Source organism: Eptesicus fuscus, chromosome 5 (assembly GCF_027574615.1).
Source record: "Eptesicus fuscus isolate TK198812 chromosome 5, DD_ASM_mEF_20220401, whole genome shotgun sequence".
Taxonomy (NCBI): Eukaryota; Metazoa; Chordata; class Mammalia; order Chiroptera; family Vespertilionidae; genus Eptesicus; species Eptesicus fuscus.
In genome coordinates, this window is record NC_072477.1 from 92,216,243 (window position 1) to 92,239,104 (window position 22,862).

The 22,862-nt window shown below is 39.8% G+C and overlaps 1 protein-coding gene across 2 annotated transcripts in view; it reads left to right on the plus strand.

Moving 5' to 3' along the window:
- SPAG6 (sperm associated antigen 6) overlaps window positions 1–22,862 on the plus strand; it is a 59,974-nt gene that overhangs the window by 12,875 nt on the left and 24,237 nt on the right. For both annotated transcript variants that reach the window (XM_054715617.1, XM_054715618.1), the window contains exons 3-4: window positions 5,301–5,467; window positions 8,210–8,393. In XM_054715617.1, coding sequence (XP_054571592.1) covers window positions 5,301–5,467; window positions 8,210–8,393 — 351 coding nt within the window. The remainder of the gene's footprint in view (window positions 1–5,300; window positions 5,468–8,209; window positions 8,394–22,862) is intronic.

The following is a 22,862-nucleotide window of genomic DNA, read 5'->3' on the forward strand; positions in this document are numbered from 1 at the left end:
AGAGAGAGAGAAACTTTGATGTGAGAGAAACATCAATTTGTTGCCTTCTGTACGTGCCCTGACCAGGGATGGAGCCCACAAGCCAGGCATGTGCCCTGACCAGAAATCAAACGGACAACCTTTCATTGTAGGGGATGATGCCCAACCAACTGAGCCACACCACCAGGGCCCAAAATTCCACTTTAAGGTATACGGGTACACTAAAAGGAATTGAAACTTGGGACTCAGGTGGATATGTGTACACCAATGCTCATAGAAGCATTATTTACAATAACCTAAAGGTGGAAACAACTTAAATCTTCATCAACAGATGAGTGGACAAACAATATGTTGTATATACATACAATGGAATATTACTCATCTTATAAAGGTAATGAGATTCTGATACATGCTACAATAGATGAACCTTGAAAACATGCTAAGTATGAAATAAGCCAGGAAACAAAAGGACAAATAGTATATGATTCCATTTATATGAGATATCTATAGTAGACAAATTCAAAGAGATGGAAAGTAGAATAGAGATTACCAGAGACTGGGGGTATGGAGAAATGGGGAGTTGGTATTTAATTTGTATAGAGTATCTGTTAACAATGATGAGAAAGTGCTGGAAATGATAGTGGGTGATGGTTATGCAACATAGTGACTCTACTTAATGCCACTGAATTGTACATCTAAAAATGGTTAAAACAATAGATTTTGTTATGTATAATTTACCACAATAAAAATAAATAAAATTGAAAAACAAAAAGATAAGAAGCAACCAGAAATCGTTACTATGACTTAAATGGCCCAGAGGCATTTATAGACACTTGTTTTAAAATAAACAAAGTTGAGATGTTAAATATCTTTATAAACAGAAGATTGAGGTAATACGTATATAAATTATATGTAATATGAGAATGAATGGGTAATTTTTTGTCTTTGGAAATGTTTGACATTTCCTTCCTAATTTATATATGTAGTAGGCATGCAAAATCAAAGTAATTAGGCCTGTGTTGCACCGAAGGGAATTAAAGGAAAGAGCTGTGATTATTTTGAGGCTATTTTATAATCTCCACTTGATTATTAGTCCCTTGAGAGTAGGAGCTGCCTTAACTCATGTGTAGTTCTATTCCTTGCCACTTGGTAAACCCTGATCTGTTTTTTGAGTGAATGATTGTGGGCAGACCAGCAAGGCTGTTTCTGTTTGGGGCATAACTGGATTGCAATGTAGGTATTAGCAGCAATGTCTCCAGCATGGCACTAGAACAAGAAAAATAGAAAAGGAGCTCAAAGCTATAAAGTTGGGGGAAGGGGAGGGTTGTAAAGATTTATCCTTTAAGTTAAATTTCAAAAATAGTTTCACACTGTTTTATCAGTTTGTATAGAGTATACTAAATTGTTTTATTATAAATATTAGAGTATAATATATGAATTATTTTTAATATTAGGTATTAGATAGATCATGTTGGCTCCTTCAGTGTAGACTCCCAATGAGGTCAGTAGCTGCTCCCTAGAGACCTTGTATATCTGAATAGCAACTATTCAGACTGCTGTAATTGATGGACTCTAAATTTTCATGCATTCGCTCACCAAGGATCAATTACTATGGATTCCTAATGGACAGGCAGGTAAGGAAAAAATTATTTTTATGTCATATTTATTTCTTTTCCCCTCTTCTCTCCTCCCCTTCCCTCAATCTTTCTCCTCTTCCACTCCCACCCCCTACCCTCGTCTCTTGCATCATTATCTGCATTTTTAGAACAAACCTGTAATTATAACAAAGTCTCCATGCTTAATCTGTGTAAGAGATAAAATAAAAAACCAGGTCCCTGGAATCTAATGATTATAAAGCACTAAGGAAAATTTAAGGAGTATAAATTTGGGGCAGTATTTTGTCTAATAAGAATGATCTTATTCAAACAAAGACATTTATTTATTTTTATTGAATTTATTTGGGTGACATTCGTTAATAAAATTATATAGGTTTCAACTGTACAATTCTATAACAAATTATCTGTATATTGTATTTTGTGTTCACCATCCAAAGTCTAATCTCCTTCCATCACCATTTATACCCCGTTTACCCACTTCTACCTGCCCCACCCCCCAAAATGAAGATGTTTTAAATGGAAGCTTTAGCTGTTACTTTTATAGGTTCAGAGATTTTAATTTTTTCAAAATCCTTATTGTGCTACTGTCTGGACTAAGGAATATAGGGAAAGTGTGACAGAGCAGAAGTTTCCACGCAGAAGTCTAACCTGGGTATTGAATACAGGAATAGAAGGAAAGGACTTGTGTGTTCTTTTATTGACATTATTTTCCTGGGCCAAATGCTGTGGAAATATGGAGGAGAAAATATATAAAGTAGAAAGTTCCTTTGATTATATGGACAAGTGAAATACCTTTGGGGGGTAAAACATTTTACTGCTAAAGTTGCTAACGGAGATTTTCCAGAATAGGAGACTTTTGGTAAATTAGCTAAATACTGTAACTAATAATAAGCACATAATCAAGTTACGTACTATAAACCTGGAGAGATGAATTTATCAAATTCTTAACATAAAAGGTCAAAGTTCTTAAGAATTTAATTTAAACTATCTAGGTTGGATTGATTTTCTGATTATATTTCAAAAGACAATAAGTGACTTCCTTCACATACATTTATCAAGTGAGGAAAAAAGGAAATAACAGATTCAGGAAAAAAAAATAACATGAACCACAATTGTTAGTCTTTTATTTTTTTAATTGTGGTTCTTTTTCATTATGTTCTGAGAATACTTATACTTTATATTTTTTGCCTTATTAATGTTTTTAGTCTGAAACTTTAAATATATGTTTACAAATTTAGCTTTTGTTTCTTAAATGGTACATATTTATTATCAACAATGTCAAGCTATATTCAACAAAGTGGGCAAAGGACTTAAGAGACATTTCAACAAAGGTGATGTAAACAAGCACACGAAAAGACCTTCACCATCGTTAGTGCTAGTGAAGTGGTATGTCATCAAAACCTCAATGACTTGTATGCATGCATATAAGCATAAACAATGGACACAAAACTCTGGGGGGGGAGGGCATGTGTGGGTGTGAGGTGGGGGGGTAATAGTAAGATATGTACACATATAATACCTCAATAAAAATATTAAAAAAAAAAAACCACAATGACATACCACTTCACACCTATTAGGATGCCCATTAATTTAAAACAACAGGGAAAGTAAGTGGTGGTGAGGATGTGGAGAAATCTGAACCTTTGCACTTTGCTGGTGGGAATGTAAAATGGTGCAGCTTCTGTAGAAAACAGTTTAACAGCTTCTAGATGGTGGTGGTGATTACACATCATTGGAAATGTACTTAGTACCACTGAATTGTACACTAAAATTGGCCTAAGTGGTGATTTTTGTGTGTATTTTACCACAATTAAGAACAAAATGAAGTAATAAAGCAAACTACAAAGAAGAGATCGACAAATTGTTTTAAACCCAACTTTCTAGGAAGAACCCATGTTAACTTGGTAGTAATTCTAATACCTTATTCTGTGCTTTAAGCTTTTTGTTGTGAGATATTTCAGAAATTATCTCTAAGAAAAAAGTATAGATAATAATATAAACAACCCTTATAAGCAGAGGCATGTTGAATTGTTTCACAGGAGCTATGGCCTAGGCGTGAGCAGGAGTGCTTTGTGCCTGCAAAGTTAACCAGCCTGTGCAGGTTTTAAACTTGCAGCTGTGGCCTTGTAGAAGATGGTCTAACCAAGCAACTTAGACATGAAATGATCACCAAATGAAGTGGGAGGCTATGAAAAGCCACAGTCACATCATTAAATGTCGCTGAAATAAGCATCATTACTCTCTGTTTATGTTATTTGGTAATACTATTTATCTTACTTTAATCCTAAATGTTATTGTACCAGTAAATGTTTTCCTTTTATTCTATTTCAAATGTTTCTGGATGTAACATTAAAAAAGAATATTGATGCCCCAGCAGGTGTGTCTCGGTGTTTCAGCATCGACCTATGAACCAGGGGATTATGGTCCTATTCCCGGGTTGCAGGCTCGATCCCCAGTGGGGCATGCAGGAGGCAGCCAATCCATGATTCTCTCTTATCATTGATGTTTCTATCTTTCTCTCCCTCTACCTTCCTCTCTGAAGTCAATAAAAATATTTTTTAAAGAATATTGGTAATATATAGTTTTATAGATCACCGGAATATGTTTTTATGGGAAAGATGTAATAACATCAGTTGAATATCCTGCTGTAAATTACATAAAGTTTAGAAAATCAAGGGGCACTTTGTTCCAGTTTGAATTCCATCTTTAACTTTCTTATAACTTTAGACTAACACACCATCATAAAGCACAAATAGCTGTTGACTATTTTACACATTTTCTAGGAAGGCAAAGTTAATATAAAGAGTTGTAATATCCAATGAAATGACCAAAATGCAATTATTATTTATCTCCCTTTCCCTACCTCCTCAATTTTAATACATATTACTTATTTAGCAATTATAAATAAAGAAATGTCAGAATTTCTAACCTTGCTCCACCTCTTATTAGTTGTGTGATAATTTTTTAAATCTTTCTCAGCCTAAATGTCCTTATCTGTAAAATAGACATAGTAATAAGGCCTACATCATAGGTTTGTTATGAGAGGTCAGTGGATTAATATGGAAAACAAATCTTTAGAACAATGCATGCATACAAGTGCTCCATAAATATAAGCTACTTTTATTATTGTTGTGAGGATGATACACCTTCTCTGTATTCAATCCTAAAATGGATATTGTGAGACCCGATAATACGATATACTTTCTTATATTAAAGATTTTATTTTTTGGAGATAATGTCAGAAATATGATTTGCAGTCCTTCATGAATGTGAGGTCCTAGCCAAATGAAAGACTTCATTGAGAGGAAATAATCTGAACAGGGTCCTGAAAGATAGAATTTGCAAAGATGAGGGGGAGGGATGTAAGCGGGGTGGCGAACCAGCCTATACTATGTGCTTCACCTCCTTTCTTTTCCTTCCTCCTGACACCTGTCAGGTCACAGATAGCGTTTACCAATCAGGGATTTAAAATCCTCTCTAGCCCAACAGCCGTTCTTATTGCCACACTATGCTGCTTCTTTGATAATTACAGGATATATTCTGTGTCTTGGCCAATTATATGCTTTTAAATATCCCATTAGTTTTTAGTGGCTAATTGTTTTTGCTGATTTTTCCCCCTAGTTTTCATATTTGCAAATATGAAATTGTATGTTTGCTTTTTAATTTAAGTTTTGCTGATTTGTGTTCTTTCATCATTTCACTCAGGTGTAATGTCTTTACTGAGGCCTCTTCTTCTGGACGTGGTCCCAACCATTCAACAGACTGCTGCTCTGGCGCTCGGGAGACTGGCTAATTACAATGACGACCTAGCAGAAGCAGTTGTCAAGGGCGACATTCTTCCACAGCTTGTTTATTCATTGGCAGAACAGAATGTAAGAATTTTTGTAAAATAAGTTATGCCTTTTACTTTAAAAATTTGATAGTTTGGGTACATTTGCAAGCTTGTAGGCATTAGAATTATTAACATGTTAATGCACATTACATTCAATTATTTGAACTGAACATAATATCGTTAGAGCATTCTACTTGAGGTGTTTTTTTTCCCCATTATTGTTAATATAAAGAGAAAGAGATTTTAAAACTTAATGGAATTATACATCAAGCAGTATTTCTGTGTGTGGGAGTGTTAAAATTATAGGATCAGTCTTAGGTATATAAAGCCTTAGGCAAACAAAAAGTTGTTTACAGAAATCTTTTTATACAGGTGAAATTTGGTTAATGGCAACTGTAGGAAATTGCTTTAAGAAATTTAAAGCGAGGGGAGATAAGCATCCAAAAAGAAGGAGAATGTATTTAATGGAAGGTTTAGTAAAGCATTTTTACCAAGTATGCAAGCATGTCAGGCCTTTTAAGGCTCTGTAGTTAGTAGTGATGATTAAAACCCAAGGAATTGTCTGTGAATTTGAAAATTCTGCAATATAAAAAGTTAAAATAGCTTAAGGTGATGATAAGAAATATATCACCATTATTTTTACACAATTATAAGAAAATCTGTAGAAAGCTACTTTAAAACTCTAGTCTAATCCTATATAATAAAGAAGTAATATGCAAATTAACCCTCACGCCCTCACAAGCAGGCTGCATGGGGCAACCAGGCCAGCAGGGGGGGTTAGTGAGGGATGACCAAATGACTGAACAATCAATCTGCGTGGGGCAACCAGGCCAGCAGGGGGGTTAGTGAGGGACGACCAAACGACTGAACAGCAGGCTGCATGGGGTGACCAGGCTGGCAGCAGGAGGCAGTTAGGGGTGATCAGGCCAGCACACAGAGGCAGTGAGGGGTGATTAGGCTGGCGGGGGTGGGGGGCAGTTAGGGGCGACCAGGCAGGCAGGCAGGTGAACAATTAGGAGCCAGCGGTCCAGGATTGTGAGAGGGATGTCCGAGGGGTCCTGGATTGGAGAGGGTGCAGGCTGGGCTGAGGGGGACCCCTCCCCCCCGTGCACAAATTTCATGCACCAGGCCTCTAGTTTTTCTAATAAATTAGTAACTATTTGGTTACTGACATAAAATTAGACTTTACAACAAATATTTAAATATATACATATGTTACATTTAAGAAACTAAAGAAATACATGAAATTAAAGCGTCATTACTAAGTAGCATATTTCTTTTTTTTGTTTTGTTTTGTTAATCCTCACCTGAGGATATTTTTTCCATTGATTCTCAGTGGAAGGGAGAGAGGAGTGGGAAAGAGATAGAAAGGAGGAAGAGAGAGACTAACATCAATGTGAGAAAGAGACATCGATTGGGTGCCTCCCACACGCACCCAGATCAGGACCGGAAATTGAACCTACAACTCAGGTACTTGACCCTGACCAGAGTTGAGCCTGCTACTCTCCCCTGCTCCAGAGCTCTAACCACTTAGGACACTGCCCGGGGCCAGTATATGGCTTACATCATCAATATATACCAGGTTTTGAGCTATAATGTTAAAATTATACTTGGTATATTTTCTCTGTTATAAATTTTTTGCATCTTAATATTTTAGCCTAAGTAAATGGAATGCTTTCAAAAGAGGTGCTATGATACCCAGTCACTTTTTAGTAGTCACTGTAAAGAAAGAGAAACAGAATCTAAAATATGGGGTTAACGGGGTTCTGTTAAAAGAAGAGTTAGGAGACCATTGCTGTGTCATTATGTGCACCATAAAACCACAGTGAGTGTTACAGCTAATTATTTCCTAAACATTTAATTTTCTTAGCTATATAAAGAAAATCAAGTTTCAGTTTTGTTTCTTAACATTATAAAGTTTATATGTAGAAAATATTGTAAATATGAAGCATTCACATAATATTGTCATTTGTATTTATCTTTTTTAAAAAGCATTTCTAAAAGGGGATAAATAACATACCCCATTGTTTGACTAGATTATTTTCCAGGAAAAGGGTTTTTTTTTTAAATATATATACAAATATTTTAGAGAGGGGGAACGGAGAGCGAGAGAGAAACATCAATGTGACAGTGAAACATTGATTGGCTGCCTCGTGTATGCCCCCTACTGGGGATCGAGTCCACAACGGACTGGGAATCAAACAGCAATCTTTCAGTGCACTGGACAACACCCAACCAACTAAACCACACCGGCCGGGGCTGCCAGAAAAAGTGTTAAATGTATCATGAATGTTTTGCCTTTAAATTTAGGACACCAGAAAGATGATTTGAGGTTATGAAAGGCCTACCAGCCTTAGAGACTGAGGGCAAGTAAAGGAAACGAATTTGCCAGTTGACAGTTTAGTTTCACATGCTAACAATCCAACAGTTCTCATGCGTCAAACAAATACCTTCAGTGTAATGCAGACACATAAAAATCTCAGTACTTTATGAATTTGTAGGAAATAAAATTTGCAGGAAATAAAATATTTTATAAATTTATGTTTTAGAGTAAAACATTTGAAATGTAATATGACTTACATTGTTTTTGTTTAGTTACTGAACGAAAGCAATGGGGAACGTCAAAAAATCAAAATGATGTTGCAGGATGTTTTTCTTTAGTATTTAAAAGTGTTTGATCTTTATTATATTAATGTTATTATTACGTTGGTTTTGGTCTTTTTAAACTTCCATTATGTAAGTGCTCAATTCACGTTGTGCTTTATCTATTTAATCCTTGTAGCGTTTCTACAAGAAAGCAGCTGCCTTTGTGTTGCGAGCAGTTGCTAAGCACTCCCCTCAGCTAGCTCAGGCAATCGTTGATTGTGGAGCACTGGATACACTGGTGATATGCTTGGAAGATTTTGACCCGGGAGTCAAAGAAGCTGCAGCCTGGGCTCTTGGATATATTGCAAGACATAATGCAGGTAATGGGGCATATTTTAAAGTGGGGTTATTAAAGTATATATTTACCAGGTAAATCTGGTTTTGCTTAGTAAAGCATAAGTGAGGTTTTAATGATGCTTCTATACATTATAGGAGATAAGCTTTGAGTGATGCCCAAGTTATTTGGATTACAAATTCACACAAAAAATCAATACATTCCAGTCTTATCTTAGTTAGCAGAAGAGAAATTTGTAGACAGAAAGAGAAAGGGAGTGGGGTGGGAAATGGGACAAATGAGATATTAATTCTCAAAAACCTTGATAAATTGGTTCAGTTAAGAATTATTTTAGATTGTCACCCCTCAGGGTACACTGAGTCTTCACTCTTCCTCCTAACCCAGGGTGTTCCTAATCAGTCAGGGCCATATCATAGGAGTGAGTAATGCTGAAAAGACCTTGACTTAACTTTCTAGAACATGTTTGTATTCCGCCCACATTGGACAGGAAGGAGGAGAAAGAGAAGGATCACAGCTCAGTGCCTGGACCTCTCATGTGAAGGCTGTGCTAACACACCTGATTAGTAAAAGATATATAGGGACCAAAATTGCCCCACCACTTTATAGAAGTTGCTAAATAACATAAACAAGTAACACAAGAACATGCAGTTTAACTAATACGTAAAAATGATCACTTTGCTCGTTATCAAGAACTGCATATTGAAACATTGGTGCAAACAGCTTTTCCCACCTGTTACTAATTGGCGGGGAAAGAGTAAAGCAGAACTACAGGCAAGTGGTTCAGGGCACTGTGGCATTAGACAGGACCGAGTTTGAGTCCAAGTTCTCCCACTTAGTTGCTATGTGACACTGGATATGGCTTTTAACTTGCCGAACCTTCACTTCCTCATGAGCTAAAAGAGGGTAACTACTTCAGAGTTATTCAAGATTTGTTGTGAGAATGAAAATACATGGTCAATACTCCATAAATGAAAGGTATTAGTATTAATACTGAAGGTTAGAGAGGACTTGTGTATGCCCTACAAATTGTGTCAACATGTGGAAAGTTGTTTGGTAAAACTAATCTAAGTCACAAAAGAGTTTATGGTTTACTCTAAGAAGCCTGCTTTGGGAATTTATCCTAAGGAAAGAATTCCACAGAATGAAAAACTGTATTCATGCAAATGTTATTGGAGCATTATTCATAATATCAAAAAACCTCAACTATTCAGCAGGAATTTAGAGGTTAAATTATGGTAGTTTACATAATAGACTCTCATTCAACAAATTAAAAAGGCAATTGTGAATCCTACATGGTAACATGAAAAGGTGATTATAATGTAAAGAAAAAAAAAGACAAGATTGTATATTTCAGTTATAATAATCTATACATATATAAAAGCCTAATATGCAAAGCTGTCTCCATGGGAGTTCGACCGACCAAGAGTTCAATCGCTCGCTATGATGTGCACTGACCACCAGGGGGCAATGTGGAACGAAGGAAGGCCCTGGCCAGCAACTGGCAGCCACTAGAGACCCTACCCATGCAAGAATTTCATGCCCTGGGCCTCTAGTATAAAAATAAATTTTTATGTGGACATAAATTACAAAGAGATACATGTTTGTGTTACTAAGATGATAGAATTAAGGATATTTTTCTTCATTTTCCAGATTTTAATGTGTATACTTGTATAAAATAATAGATACCATTTATTGAGTAATTACTATGTGCCTGGCTGTATAGTATATGTCAAATACATTATCTCATTTTGACTGTGCTACCCTTAGGGTAGGTATTACTCACCTTGTTAAACAGAGAAAGAAAGTGGAGCTTAGAGAGGATGTCTGAAATTATGTTAAAGGCGGAACTGGAATTTGAGTCTAAGTCTGTCTGAATCCATGCCCATCTTAACCACTGTACCATACAGCTTCATTGAGTACTTCGTGAAAAAGTATTGAAGAAGAAAGTCAAAACAGAAACAGTAAGAAGTTCTCCCATGGTTATGTTTAATATGGTTCTTAAAGTGGTGACACTATTGGAGACAAAAATAAATAAGTGATATAAAAGTAAATAGAGAAAGAAAACTATTATCATGCTTAGAATGGTTCAGAATTAATATATTAAAATTATTTCCTTCATATGTGGATTTTGGTTTCCCAGATAGGTTCACCTTAGGACTATTGCTTAATATATATTGATTGGGAAAGCTAAGGCAGTGTTTTAAATCAGAAGCTGGTTATGATGGGGAAACTACACGAGTATATTTAGTAATTTTTTTTTTAAGCCAGAGGACTTAATGGCAAACAGATTGTAACATGAGTATTTCAAAGGGTGGTGCCAAAGAGTTTAGAGGGACAGCTGTGTAGATACATTCTCAGGCAGGTGCCCACAGGTAACCTTTCCAGACCTCCCTTTTGTTGAGTTTGAGGCTAAATGATAATAAAGAAATAACTTACAATATAGGGTCTGTTGAGGGATTCCATTCCAATTGTTTTTGCTATAACCAGCTCCCACATGGAATCACCCCTGTAATGGTACTTAAAGGCCTGGGACCCAGAAGCTCCCAGAGGAGATTACTGCATGGACTTCTCTAAAGGAAAGGGAATTGTTATCAAGATTAAAAATGGCAGCAGAGTAGGTGGATGCTGCACGGACATGCTCCCAGGATCAAGCTGGAATTACAACTGAAATATGGAAAGGCTTCCTGAATAATCAACGGAAAACTCACAGGAGAGAACCCTGAAACCCAAGGACCGAAGGTGGAGACCACATAGAGACTGGTAGTAGGGACAGAGGTGTGAAAGGGCTGGCCGGGGACCCACAGACAGCAAAAATGCTCAACAGTATGAAAAAAGATGTAACTATGAAAAAAGAAGAGTCTGAGATAAAGAATGATATAACACAAAGTCCCAGAGAGATATCTCAGCTGTGAGGGAAGTGCCACTGAGAACTCTAGGATCTAATCCCCAAGCTGGGCTCCTCAGCAGAGAGCACCAAATCTGAGGAGGGTACCCACATAACATCTAGATTTGAAAAGCAGTGGGGTGCTGTCTGCCAGGAAGTGGCAGCTGAAAGTTCGGGAACCCTCTTGAGGGCCAACACATAAAAATTCCCTGTGAAGCCACCCACCTTATGTTCTGGCAGAGGGAGGGTGAAGTGGACTGGAGCTATGAGAGCAGAACCCGGGACTGGGGATCAGTAATAGAGCTCAGAAGGCAGACACCCCAAGTTTCTGGGCTGAGTCATTCCCTCACCCAGCAGAGGACATCTTTCTCACATAGACATTTGCATTTGCCTTGCCTGGGGGGAAGACAGTCGACACACCCTATTGGAAAACACCTTGCCCCAAGGCCACTTAAGAGATTAAAAGTAACAATTAGCCTCCAGGCAGAAGCACCTGCCCCACCCTTTTGAAAAGAACTCTCACTACACCTCAGGATGATTTCCTGGGGGCAATTCAAGTCAGAATCCTATTAGTCTGCAGGCAGAGGTGGTCTCTGGAGGCTTTGAATCTTTGCCTGATCCAATTAGTCAGAAACAGCCTTTAACATTGTCCTGCACTAGAGATTGAGAGGTGTAGAGGACCTACCTAATATATAGTCACAAACCCAAATAGACAACCAAAATGAGGAGACAAAGAAACAACCCCCAAATGAAAGAACCAGAGAATTCTCCAGAAGAAGACATAAATGAAGCAGCGATAAAAAATTTATCTGAAATACAGTTCAGGGTACTGATGGCAAAAATGCTCAACACTATGAAAAAGATATAGTAACTATGAAAAAAGAACAGTCTGAGATAAAGAATGATATAACACAAATAAAGAACACATTGGAAGAAATACGCAGCAGATTAGGGGAAGCTGAGGATCAAATCAGTGAATTAGAAGACAAGTTGAAAATATCACTCAATCAGAGAACCAAAAAGAAAAAAACAATTAAAAAATGGAGGAAAGCTTAAGGGAACTGTGAGAAAATGTGAAATGTAACAATATTAGAATACCAGGTCTGCCAGAAGAGGCAGAAAGGCATAGAGAAGGTGTTTGAAGAAATAATGGCAGAAAATTTCCCTAACCTGGTAAAGGAAAAAGTCACACAAGTTCAGGAGGCACAGAGAACCCCAAACAAGAAGAACCCAAACAGACACATGCCCAGACACATCATAATTAAAAAGCCAAAAATTAAAGACAAAGAGTAAGTAGAAGGAAGGAAATAATAAAGATTAGAGCAGAAATAAATACCATAAATACTAAAAACAAAAAAAAAAAAACAAAAAAAAAAATACAAAAATCAATGAAACCAAGAGCTGGTTCTTTGAAAGGACAAACAAAATTGATAAACCATTAGCCAGACTCATCAAGAAACAAAGAGAGAAGACCCAAATAAATAAAATCAGAAACGAAAGTAGAGAAGTAACCACGGACACCACAGAAACACAAAGGATTGTAAGAAAATACTATGAAATGGGGGGTAGAGGACAAATATGTGATACCTTAATCAATAAAGAAATTTAAAAAAAAAGAAAATACTATGAAAAACTATATGACAACAAGCTGGACAATGTGAATAAAATAGACAAATTCTTAGAAAAATACAATCTCCCTATACTGAATCAGGAAGAATCAAAAAACCTGAATAGGCCAATAATAACCAATGAAATAGAAGCAGTAATCAAAACACTGCCACCAAACCAAAGCCCAGGTCAGGATGCTTCACAGGGGAGTTTTTCTAAACATTCAAAGAAGAACTAACACCTATACCCCTCAAACTATTTCAGAAAATTCAAGAGAAAGAAATGCTTGCAAACTCTTTTTATGAGGCCAGCATTATCCTAAGTCAAAAACCAGATAAAGACACTACAAAGAAAGGTAATTACAGGCCAATATTCCTGATGAACATAGATGCAAAAATCCTCAACAAAATATTAGCAAATAACATCCAGCAATATATTAAAAAGATCATACACTATGATCAAGTGGGATTTGTTCCAGGGATGCAAGACTAGTACAATATTCCCAAATCAATAAACATAATTTATCACATAAACAAATTGAGAGACAAAAATCACATGATCATATCAATAGATGCAGAAAAAACATTCGACAAAATCCAACACCCGTTTTTGATAAAAACTCTCAGCAAAGCTGGAATAGAGGGAGCATATCTCAACATGATAAGGGCCATATATGACAAACCTACAGCCAACATCATACTTAATGGGCAAAAACTAAAACAATTTCCCCTAAGAACAGGAATAAGACAGGGATGTCCACTTTTTACCACTCCAGTTCAACATAGTACTGGAAGTGCTAGCCATAGAGATCAGACAAGAAGAAGAAATAAAAGGCATCCAAATTCGAAAAGAAGTAAAACCATAAAAAATGTTAGAAGAATCTATAGGCAGCAAAATAGCAGACATATGTTGTAGCAATATCTTTACCAATACAGCTCCTAGGGCAATGGAAACTACAGAGAAAATACACAAATAAAACTACATCAAAATAAAAAGCTTCTGCACAGCACAATAAACCATCAACAAAACAACAAGAAAGCCCATTGCATGGGAGAACATATTTGCCAATGTTATCTCTGATAAGAGTTTAATCTCCAAAATTTACAGGGAACTCATACTACTTAACAAAAGGAAGATAACCCAATCAAAGAATGGGCAAAGGACCTAAATAGAAACTTTTTTAAAGAGGACATAAAGAAGGCCGAGAGATATATGAAAACATGCTCAAAGTCACTAATTATCCGAGAGATGCAAATTAAAACAACAATGCAGTACCATCTCACACCTGTCAGAATGGCTATCATCAACAAATCAACCAACGACAAGTGCTGGCAAGGATGTGGAGAAAAAGGAACCCTCGTGCACTGCTAGTGGGAATGCAGACTGGTGCAGCCACTATGGAGAACAGTATGGAGTTTCCTCAAAAAATTAAAAATGGAACTCCCATTTGACCCAGTCATCCCACTTCTAGGAATATATCCCATGAAATCAGAAACACCAATCAGAAAGGACATATGCATCCCTATGTTCATAGTAGCACTATTTACAATAGCTAAGATTTGGAAACAACCTAAGTGCCCATCAGCAGATGAACGGATTAGAAAACTGTGGTACATCTACACAATGGAATACTACACTGCTATAAAAAAGAAGGAACTCTTACCATTTGCAACAGCATGGATGGACCTGGAGAGCATCATGCTAAGCAAAACAAGCTAGTTGGAGAAAGATAAATATCACATGATCTCACTCATTTGTGAAATATAATGAAAAACATAAACTGATGAACAGAAATAGATCCCGAGGGGGAAAAAATTAGAATATAATAGAAGTAATCCTGTTATTTGCAGATTTTTAATATTTCCTACAACTTTTGTGGATATCATACTATGTTAGTATAAGTTTTGGTAATATTATTATACTTAAAATCCTTTTTTCCTTGAAATATTAGTGTTTATTGCATGTAATATTATTATATGTAAGATCATTTTTTGAATGATTGGTGTTTATTGCATGTAACATTATATTTTAAAAAGTTTTTCTTGAGATATTAATTTTTTTTAATTTCTTTATTGATTAAGGTGTCACATATTTGTCCTCATCCCCCCATTCCATCCCACACCCCTCCCCACGGATGCCCCAACCCCCTATTGAACTTAGCCATTGGATAGGCTCGTATGCATACACACAAGTCCTTTGGTTGATCTCTCCCCCCTCCCCCCACCCTCCCCTATCCTCCCTCTGAGGCTCGATAGTCCAATCGATGCCTCCTTGTTTCTGGTTCTGTTCTTGTTCCTCAGTCTATGTTGTTCATCATTTCCCCTAGATGAGCAAGATCATGTGTCACTAGAGATATACTTATAAGAACTGAATGTGAGACGAGCAATAATAGTTATGCTGACAGGCAAATGAATCAGTCTGTAGTGAGTTTCTTTCTGGACCAACAGTTCTTTAGAGACCCAATTTCAATGTCCACCAGTTCCTTATGTGTACATGTCAGCACTGACCCCTCAGCTCTGGATGGTGGACAAAAGGTGGTAACGGAGGTCCGACTCCCTCTGGTTTGGTCTCGGCCGGACCCAGGGGCACGGCTTCACCCGGACTCAGGGGCACGTGGCCTCACCCAGACCCAGGGGGCGCGTGACCTCACCCGGGACCGGGACCCAGCCTCACCCGGATCCAGGGGCACACGGCCTCACCCAGACCCGGGATCTAGCTTCACCCGGACCCAGGGTCGCGTGGCCTCACCCGGACCCAGGGGCGCGTGGCCTCTCCCAGACCCAGGGGTGCATGGCCTCACCCGGGCCCGGGACCCAGCCTCACCCGGATCCAGGGGCACACGGCCTCTCCCGGACCCAGGATCCGGCTTCACCCGGACCCAGAGGAGCGTGGCCTCACCCGGACCCAGGGGCATGTGGCCTCACCCGGATCCAGGGGCGCACGGCCTCACCCGGACCCAGGGGCACGTGGCCTCACCCGGGCCCGGGACCCAGCCTCGCCCAGATCCAGGGGCACACGGCCTCACCCAGACCCGGGATCCGGCTTCACCCGGACCCAGGGGCGCGTGGCCTCCCCCGGACCCAGGGGTGTGTGGCCTCTCCCAGACCCAGGGGCGCGTGGCCTCACCCGGACCTAGGTGCGCGCGGCCTCACCCGAACCCAGGACCCAGCCTCACCCAGATCCAGGGGTACATGGCCTCACCCAGACCAGGGATCCAGCTTCACCCAGACCCAGGGGCGCGTGGCCTCACCCGGACCCAGGGGCGCGTGGCCTCACCCGGGCCCGGGACCCAGCCTCACCGAGATATTAATTTTTATTGCATATAACATTCTTATATTTAAGATCGTTTCTCTTGAAATAAAAAAAAGAAAGGGAATTGTTATCTTGAAAGCAATAAAAGGAGTCACCATTCACATCCTGAATATCAGTGAAAACAGAGGATTTACCTCCAAATAACCTGATTTTTTTTCTCGATAATTTCCTAAAAATGGAATATATTGAAATTAATGGGAGGACATTCATTCTGTGTTTTCTTCTTAGTATTAGTGGTGAAATGTTTTATTAGGCAGTTTAAGAAATATAAACCTGAGGTGGAATTCTTCTCATATTGGTTGTCTCTTTTTGCCACACTTTCCCTCACTGCAGAATTATTCTAATCGATGTCAAATCTCTCACTATTTCTAAAGATTAGTCTTGCTTTGGAGATACAAGTAGTAAGGCGAGGACCCTGGGTGGGCTGTGAGTGAGAGCGGTGAGAAGGAAGCGTGGGGCCAGGGAGCCACAGTGCTTCCATTGGGAGGGGCCAGAAAGGCCCTCCCCTGGTGCTCCGGGCCCTGCGCCCACCTGGCAGCCTGGCCGGCCTTGCCCCTGTGTGCAGCACCGCGCGCTGGGAGGAGTGCTTCCAGTGGACAGTACTGGGCGAGCTGAGGGCAATATCCTGGCTGGAAGTGTGAGGAAGGAGGAGCCATAGAAGTGTTTCTGGTATGAATGATCTTCCACATTTGGGCTCAAAAATGGGTTTTAAGTGTTTGTTTTGGGAGCTTTAGCTGTCTCTTGTAAAACTCAATCCCTTGTAAATTTTGGCGGTTCTCAAGCCTGGCGAACAGGAATACATTAGATTAGGCATTCTAAAACATTTCAGTTATCGATATAATTGTCATGTTATAGATGAAACTATTTTCATGTATAGAGAGGTAGAAGGATGTATTCTGGTCAGAAAGCAGTTTATGGTGGAACTGTTTGGCAGTTACGCAAAACCTTTCAGATACTTTTCATTTTTATGGTGAGAAAGAAAAGTGTATGAGAGCCCCTTCGTTCTTTGTTTTAACCTCCTTCTTTTATTTAAAAGTCTTCCCAGATACCTCTGTTTTAATCCTCGATGGCTGGTTCCCACATTTGTGACTATTCTTCCTCCCATAGAACTGAGTTATGTCCTTAGGACCTACGTCAAGCGAGAAGGTCCCATCCCAGCTCAGCTGCAGTTAGGAGAGGAGATTGCAGCGGCCAACACTGAGCGGTGCTTCCAGGAAACGGCTGGTGTGGACACTACGGAACCATTTAGTAGAGTGTGTCCTATTCACTAAATAAATAATGTAAGGAAAGAATCAGGCAGAGCTGGCCAGCCTGATTCTTTTCTTCTTTTCTCCCTTATATAGAATGATGAAAGGATTAAAGGAGAAAACAATTTTAAAATTCAGAATTTTTGCAAATATTCTTCTAATGCCATTTAATATATATATGTGTGTGTGTATACATATATATCTATATATGTATATGTATATATCTATATAAATAAAAATGTAAATGTTTGTTTGTTCAAAATCTTAAATCTCTGAAAGTTCTTCACTGATTGCTTTGAAATTTTGACACAACATTGCATTCGAATACGCACGTGTTTTTATATACCTTATACCTACTATTATATAGATGTCACACCTGTGACAGGTAAAAACCTGCTTTTTTAGAAAACAGCACCATCTGTTGGACGTAAAAGCAACACACACTAAATATTTTAAGATTCCATTTCAATGTTTCCGATTTATGATCCATTTACGATTTCCAAATTTCCAATTTTACGATTCCATTTCAATGTTGATAATGATTGAAGATTTGTGCTTAGAAATCTCAAACAAAGTTCTCAATCAATTGGGAATGCCATCACCAAATCGATCTGCTGCTGCTTTGTTCAATGTAGAATTGCGTTGTGAACAAAATTACAACACGGGTGATCTTTTGTCATATGTGCAATCAAATATTCCAAAGCTAACGCTTGAGCAAAAAGGCATTTACGATCAAATAATGCAAACTGTCAATAACGGGGTTAGAAAAATCTTCTTCTTAGATGCGCCAGGAGGAACTGGTAAAACGTTCTTTATTAGATAAGATATGTACCTATCTAACAAATCAATGTTTCTCTCTCTCTCTAAAATAAAATGTTTAAAAAAGCATTTTGCTCAGAATAGGACCTCTGGCCTTGAATAAACATTAGCTATTTAAACATTTGTGTCATAGGATATTTCTCTATATCTCCTTTGATTTCCCACCACAGTTTAACAATATGGTTAGCCACTAGTCCAATGTTACTTGAATTGTAATTAGTGTACCTGAGAAACTAAATTTTTAATTTTATTTACTTTTAATTAATATAAATTTAAAATTGACTATCAATTATTGGAACACAATTTAGGCATGACTGGAACAACTTGGGTATGTGAACCTACTTTTTCAACTGTACATTTTTTGAAATCTAAGTAGAGATTAGAGTATTTCAATGAAAATGTAGCAGATTAATTGAGATGTGCTGTAAGTACACAATACACACTGAATTTCCAATACTTGCTATGAAAAAGGAATGTGAAACCTCATTAAAATTTTTAAATATTAATTACATGGTAAAATTACAATCTTACCTAATAATAGACAAACATGTAAATTGACCGTACCTCCGCTATGCCCACAGCCAATCAGAGTGAGTATGCAAATTAGAAGGCCAAAGATGGCGGCCGCCCAGCTGCTCCAGGCGCAGAGTGGCCAGGCGGGGCAGGACGCCTGCTATGAGAGGGAGGGCGGGGGGCGAAGGGATCTACAGGAGTGGAGTGCCGCAGCAAAGACAAGACTGCAGGCTCCGGAGTCTGCAGCGAAGACGAAGATGAGATGGCAGACTCCAGCCAGAGTTTGCAGCGAAGCAGCGAAGATGAAGATGGCAGACTCCGGCCTGAGTCTGCAGTGAAGATGAATATGGCAGACTCTGGCCAGAGCAAAGGCCTGGGTCCCGGGTGCCAGAGGAAAACCGGTGCTGGAAGCCAAGGTAAGGAAGGCCTATTGCACGAATTTCTTCGTGCAATGGGCCTCTAGTATTTTGTACATATTATGTTAAATAATGTATGTTATTAAAATTAATTTCACCTTTCTTTTTACTTTTTAAATATAGACACTAAAAATTTTTCAATTATATATGTGGCTCACGTTTCTGTTGGAAAGTACTGACTTAGAATTACTGTGCCTATGCTTTATAGTTAAGGACAATATGGTGGTTATATATGTGGAGTTATAGATGGATATATGTAGAGTTATATGTGTATGTATGTATGTCACATAGTAGCCAGCCTCCAAGATTCCCCTCAAAGATCCTGTGTCCTGGATTTCACACCCTTGTATAGTCCTCTCCTACATCATACCAGGATGGTCTATGTGTCCACTAGAATACAGCAGAAGTAATGGTACGTCACGTCTGAGAATGAGTGACCAGCTATAGAAGATCAAGTCTCTGTCATAGGATCTCTCTCTCTCCCTCATCACTTGCACTGGGGGAAGCCAGCTAGTATGACATGAGGTCACTCAGGCAGCCTGTGGAAAGCCATGTGGCCAGCAAGAAACCGAGCTTCCCAACAATTACATGAGTGAGCTTGGGAGCAGATCCTCCCCACGTTGTGCCTTCAAATGACTGCAACACCAACTGATAGTGTGACGGCAACTTAATGAGAAACTGGGAGCTAAGACCATCCAGCAAGGCTGCTCCTGGAATCCTGACCCGCAGGAAATGTGAGATAATAAATGATGTCGTTTTAAGCTGCTGAGTTTGGGTCATTTGTTTCATAGCCGTAATAACTAATACATAATCTTAAGGCACTGTGAGGTTCACTGTACTGTACTTTATAATGCCCCCCTCCCCGAAAAAACAACAACAATAAACAGAAATGTCCTAGAGGAGGGGAATTGTTAAGTAAATTTATGGCGTATTTACTCAGTGGAATAATATTCAGTTATTAAAAATGTTGGACTGGCTTCATCCTCATGAATGAAAGTGGACAGTGGAAGCCCTCGTGTAGCTTCAAGGAACTACTCAAAAGGAGTAACACCAACAACTGCTGACCAGATATCACTTTTATAAAAATACCGTGTAAACTTACTAACCATCCAATGTCTCATTTCTGTCTCCCTTGTCTGTTCCTCCTTCCTTTGTGTGTCCTCGTAGAGAATTCCACCAGGGCACCAGTGGCCCTTTACCATTCAGCCTCCTCCACCGCCTGAGCTCCTTGAGGCAGGGACTTGCCTAAAACTCAGCTGGAGTGAAGTGTGAATGCCAATGAACTTTGAATGATAAAATGTGCATTTTTCACTTAAGTTCTTTTAAAGCAGAATGCAAAATTGTAGATAGGGTGGCTCAGTTGGTTGGAGTGTCACCTCCTACATCAAAAGGTTGGGGTTCGATTCCTAGTCAAAGAGCATTCTCTACGTTTCAAATTCCATCCCCAGTTAGGGCACCTACAGAAGGCAACCGATCGATGTTTCTCTCTCTCTAAAATCAATAGAAACATATCCTCCAGTGAGGATAAAAAAAAGTGTTATTTTTATAACTGTTATTCTTGGACACACAAATAAATCAACATATATATTCAAAGGATGTTTATTTCTGACAAGTAAAATGGTTATGGTAAATTTATTCCTTTATCTAAACATTAACATTTATATATATTAGAGTATGCTGTTTAGTTATAGATTATGTTTTGAAAGTATTTTTATATGTACAATAAAAATGCACCTTTTTATTTTGTATAAAGTTGTGTGTGTTTTAATCTTGGGGTTTTTTTAGAGAGAGAGGAAGGGAAGGGGGGGAAGAGAAACATGATCCAACCGAGGACCCAATCTGAAACATGGGCATGTGCTCTGACTGGAATTGGACCGGTGACCTTCCGGTGCTTGGGTAGACACACACTGGCCAGGCTTTAAAAAATATTTTTTTTTAAATATATATTTTATTGATTTTTTTACAGAGAGGAAAGGAGAGGGATTGAGAGTTAGAAACATTGATGAGAGAGAAACCTTGATCAGCTGCCTCCTGCACACCCCCTTACTGGGGATGTGCCTGCAACCAAGGTACATGCCCTTGTCTGGAATCGAACCTGGGACCTTTCAGTCCATAGGCCGACACTCTATCCACTGAGCCAAACCAGTTAGGGCTAAAAAATCTTTTTAAAATACTGTAAGATTAAGAAACCAAGATGGCGGCATAGGTTAAACACCTAACCTACAGCGGGGCACAAAAATTTCAAAAATACAACTACAAGTCAAAACGGACATCATCCAGAACCACAGGAAAGCTGGCGGACTGAAATGCCCACAACTAGAAGGAAGGAGAAAACCACAAGGATAATCAGAGGAGCCATAAAAGCCTGAGGTATGGAGACACGGGTGGAGACACGAGCACGCACGCGTGCGGGGAGGACGGAGCCGGAGAGGAAGGGGTGGCTGACAGCCTGGCCGGCGTTCACTAGCAGGAAGGAGATAAAAGCTCCAGATTGCGCTGAACACCAGCTCCGACTGCACTGAACCCCAGTTCCGGGCGAAACCCTGGGAAGCCAGGCGCACGCTGGGGCAATGAATCTGGGCTGTGGGGCGCAGGCACAGAGAAGCGGCGGAAGGCAGAGCTCCAGAGGTGCGCACGGGAAGGTGCGCAGAGGAGGGACGGTTGCCTGTGTCGCTGAATTGCCCTGGTGGGAAGGAGACAAAAGCGCCAGACTGCACTGAGACCCAGTTCCAACTACACTGAAACCCAGTTCCAGGCGAGAATCTGGAAATCCAGATTCATTAGGGGAGAGACTAGACTGTTTGGCAGCGGGCGAAACTCCAGGGCGCGTTTCTCTCAGAGGTGTTTGCAAGGAGTACAGAGGGACACAGACACAGGAACCTCATAGGGCGGGGCTGACAGGAAGCCAAGGTTGTAGGCTCCACCCTGTAACTCCGCCCCATCCAAGCTGAGCACAGAGGCTTTTCCCTGCTGAGTGCCTCAGGCAGTAGCTGACCTACACTCCATTGGAGACCCAGAAACGAGGGCATCTAGTGGTCGGTGTGAGATGACACCAGATTTCAACCACTCGCATAAGGGATACATTCAAGAGGCAGACTCAGTGAGCGCCAAAGCATTGCTGCACCAAGACCCGGCCCATAAACGTGTCTCCTGCACAGCAACTCTTCCCTTATAGACAAAGAGGGTCCTCACGGCCAATTGGCCTGGAGGACAATTCCTCCCAGTGACACCAACAACAATCAAGACTTAACTATACAAAGGAGGACCAAGATGGAGGCATAGGGCGGAAGCCTGATTGTTGCCTACTGCAACAATTTTAAGACTACAACGGGAGAGCAGAGCAGACACCATCCAGAACCACTGGAGGGCTGGCTGAGCAGATGCTCTACAACTAGAATAAGAGAGAGGGGTACGCGGGATGATGCTGATGCCGGTGACCCAAAGTCCACACTTTAAGAACTACGGCTCAGGCGACACAATGGTGGCCTGGAACGTGCTCGGCGCAGTTCCCCCGGCGGTCTCCGGCTGAGGGGACGGCTCCACTCGCTGCCAAGCACAGACAGACGAGCCCCTGGGAGACATGGGGTGGGAGACTCCGCGCTTGCTGACCTCCGAGTCCTTCAAGAATCTCAACGCCCCGGAAGCGGCCAGGTGCGCACACTCAGCGACCAGCCACCGCTGCAGACCCAAGGGCC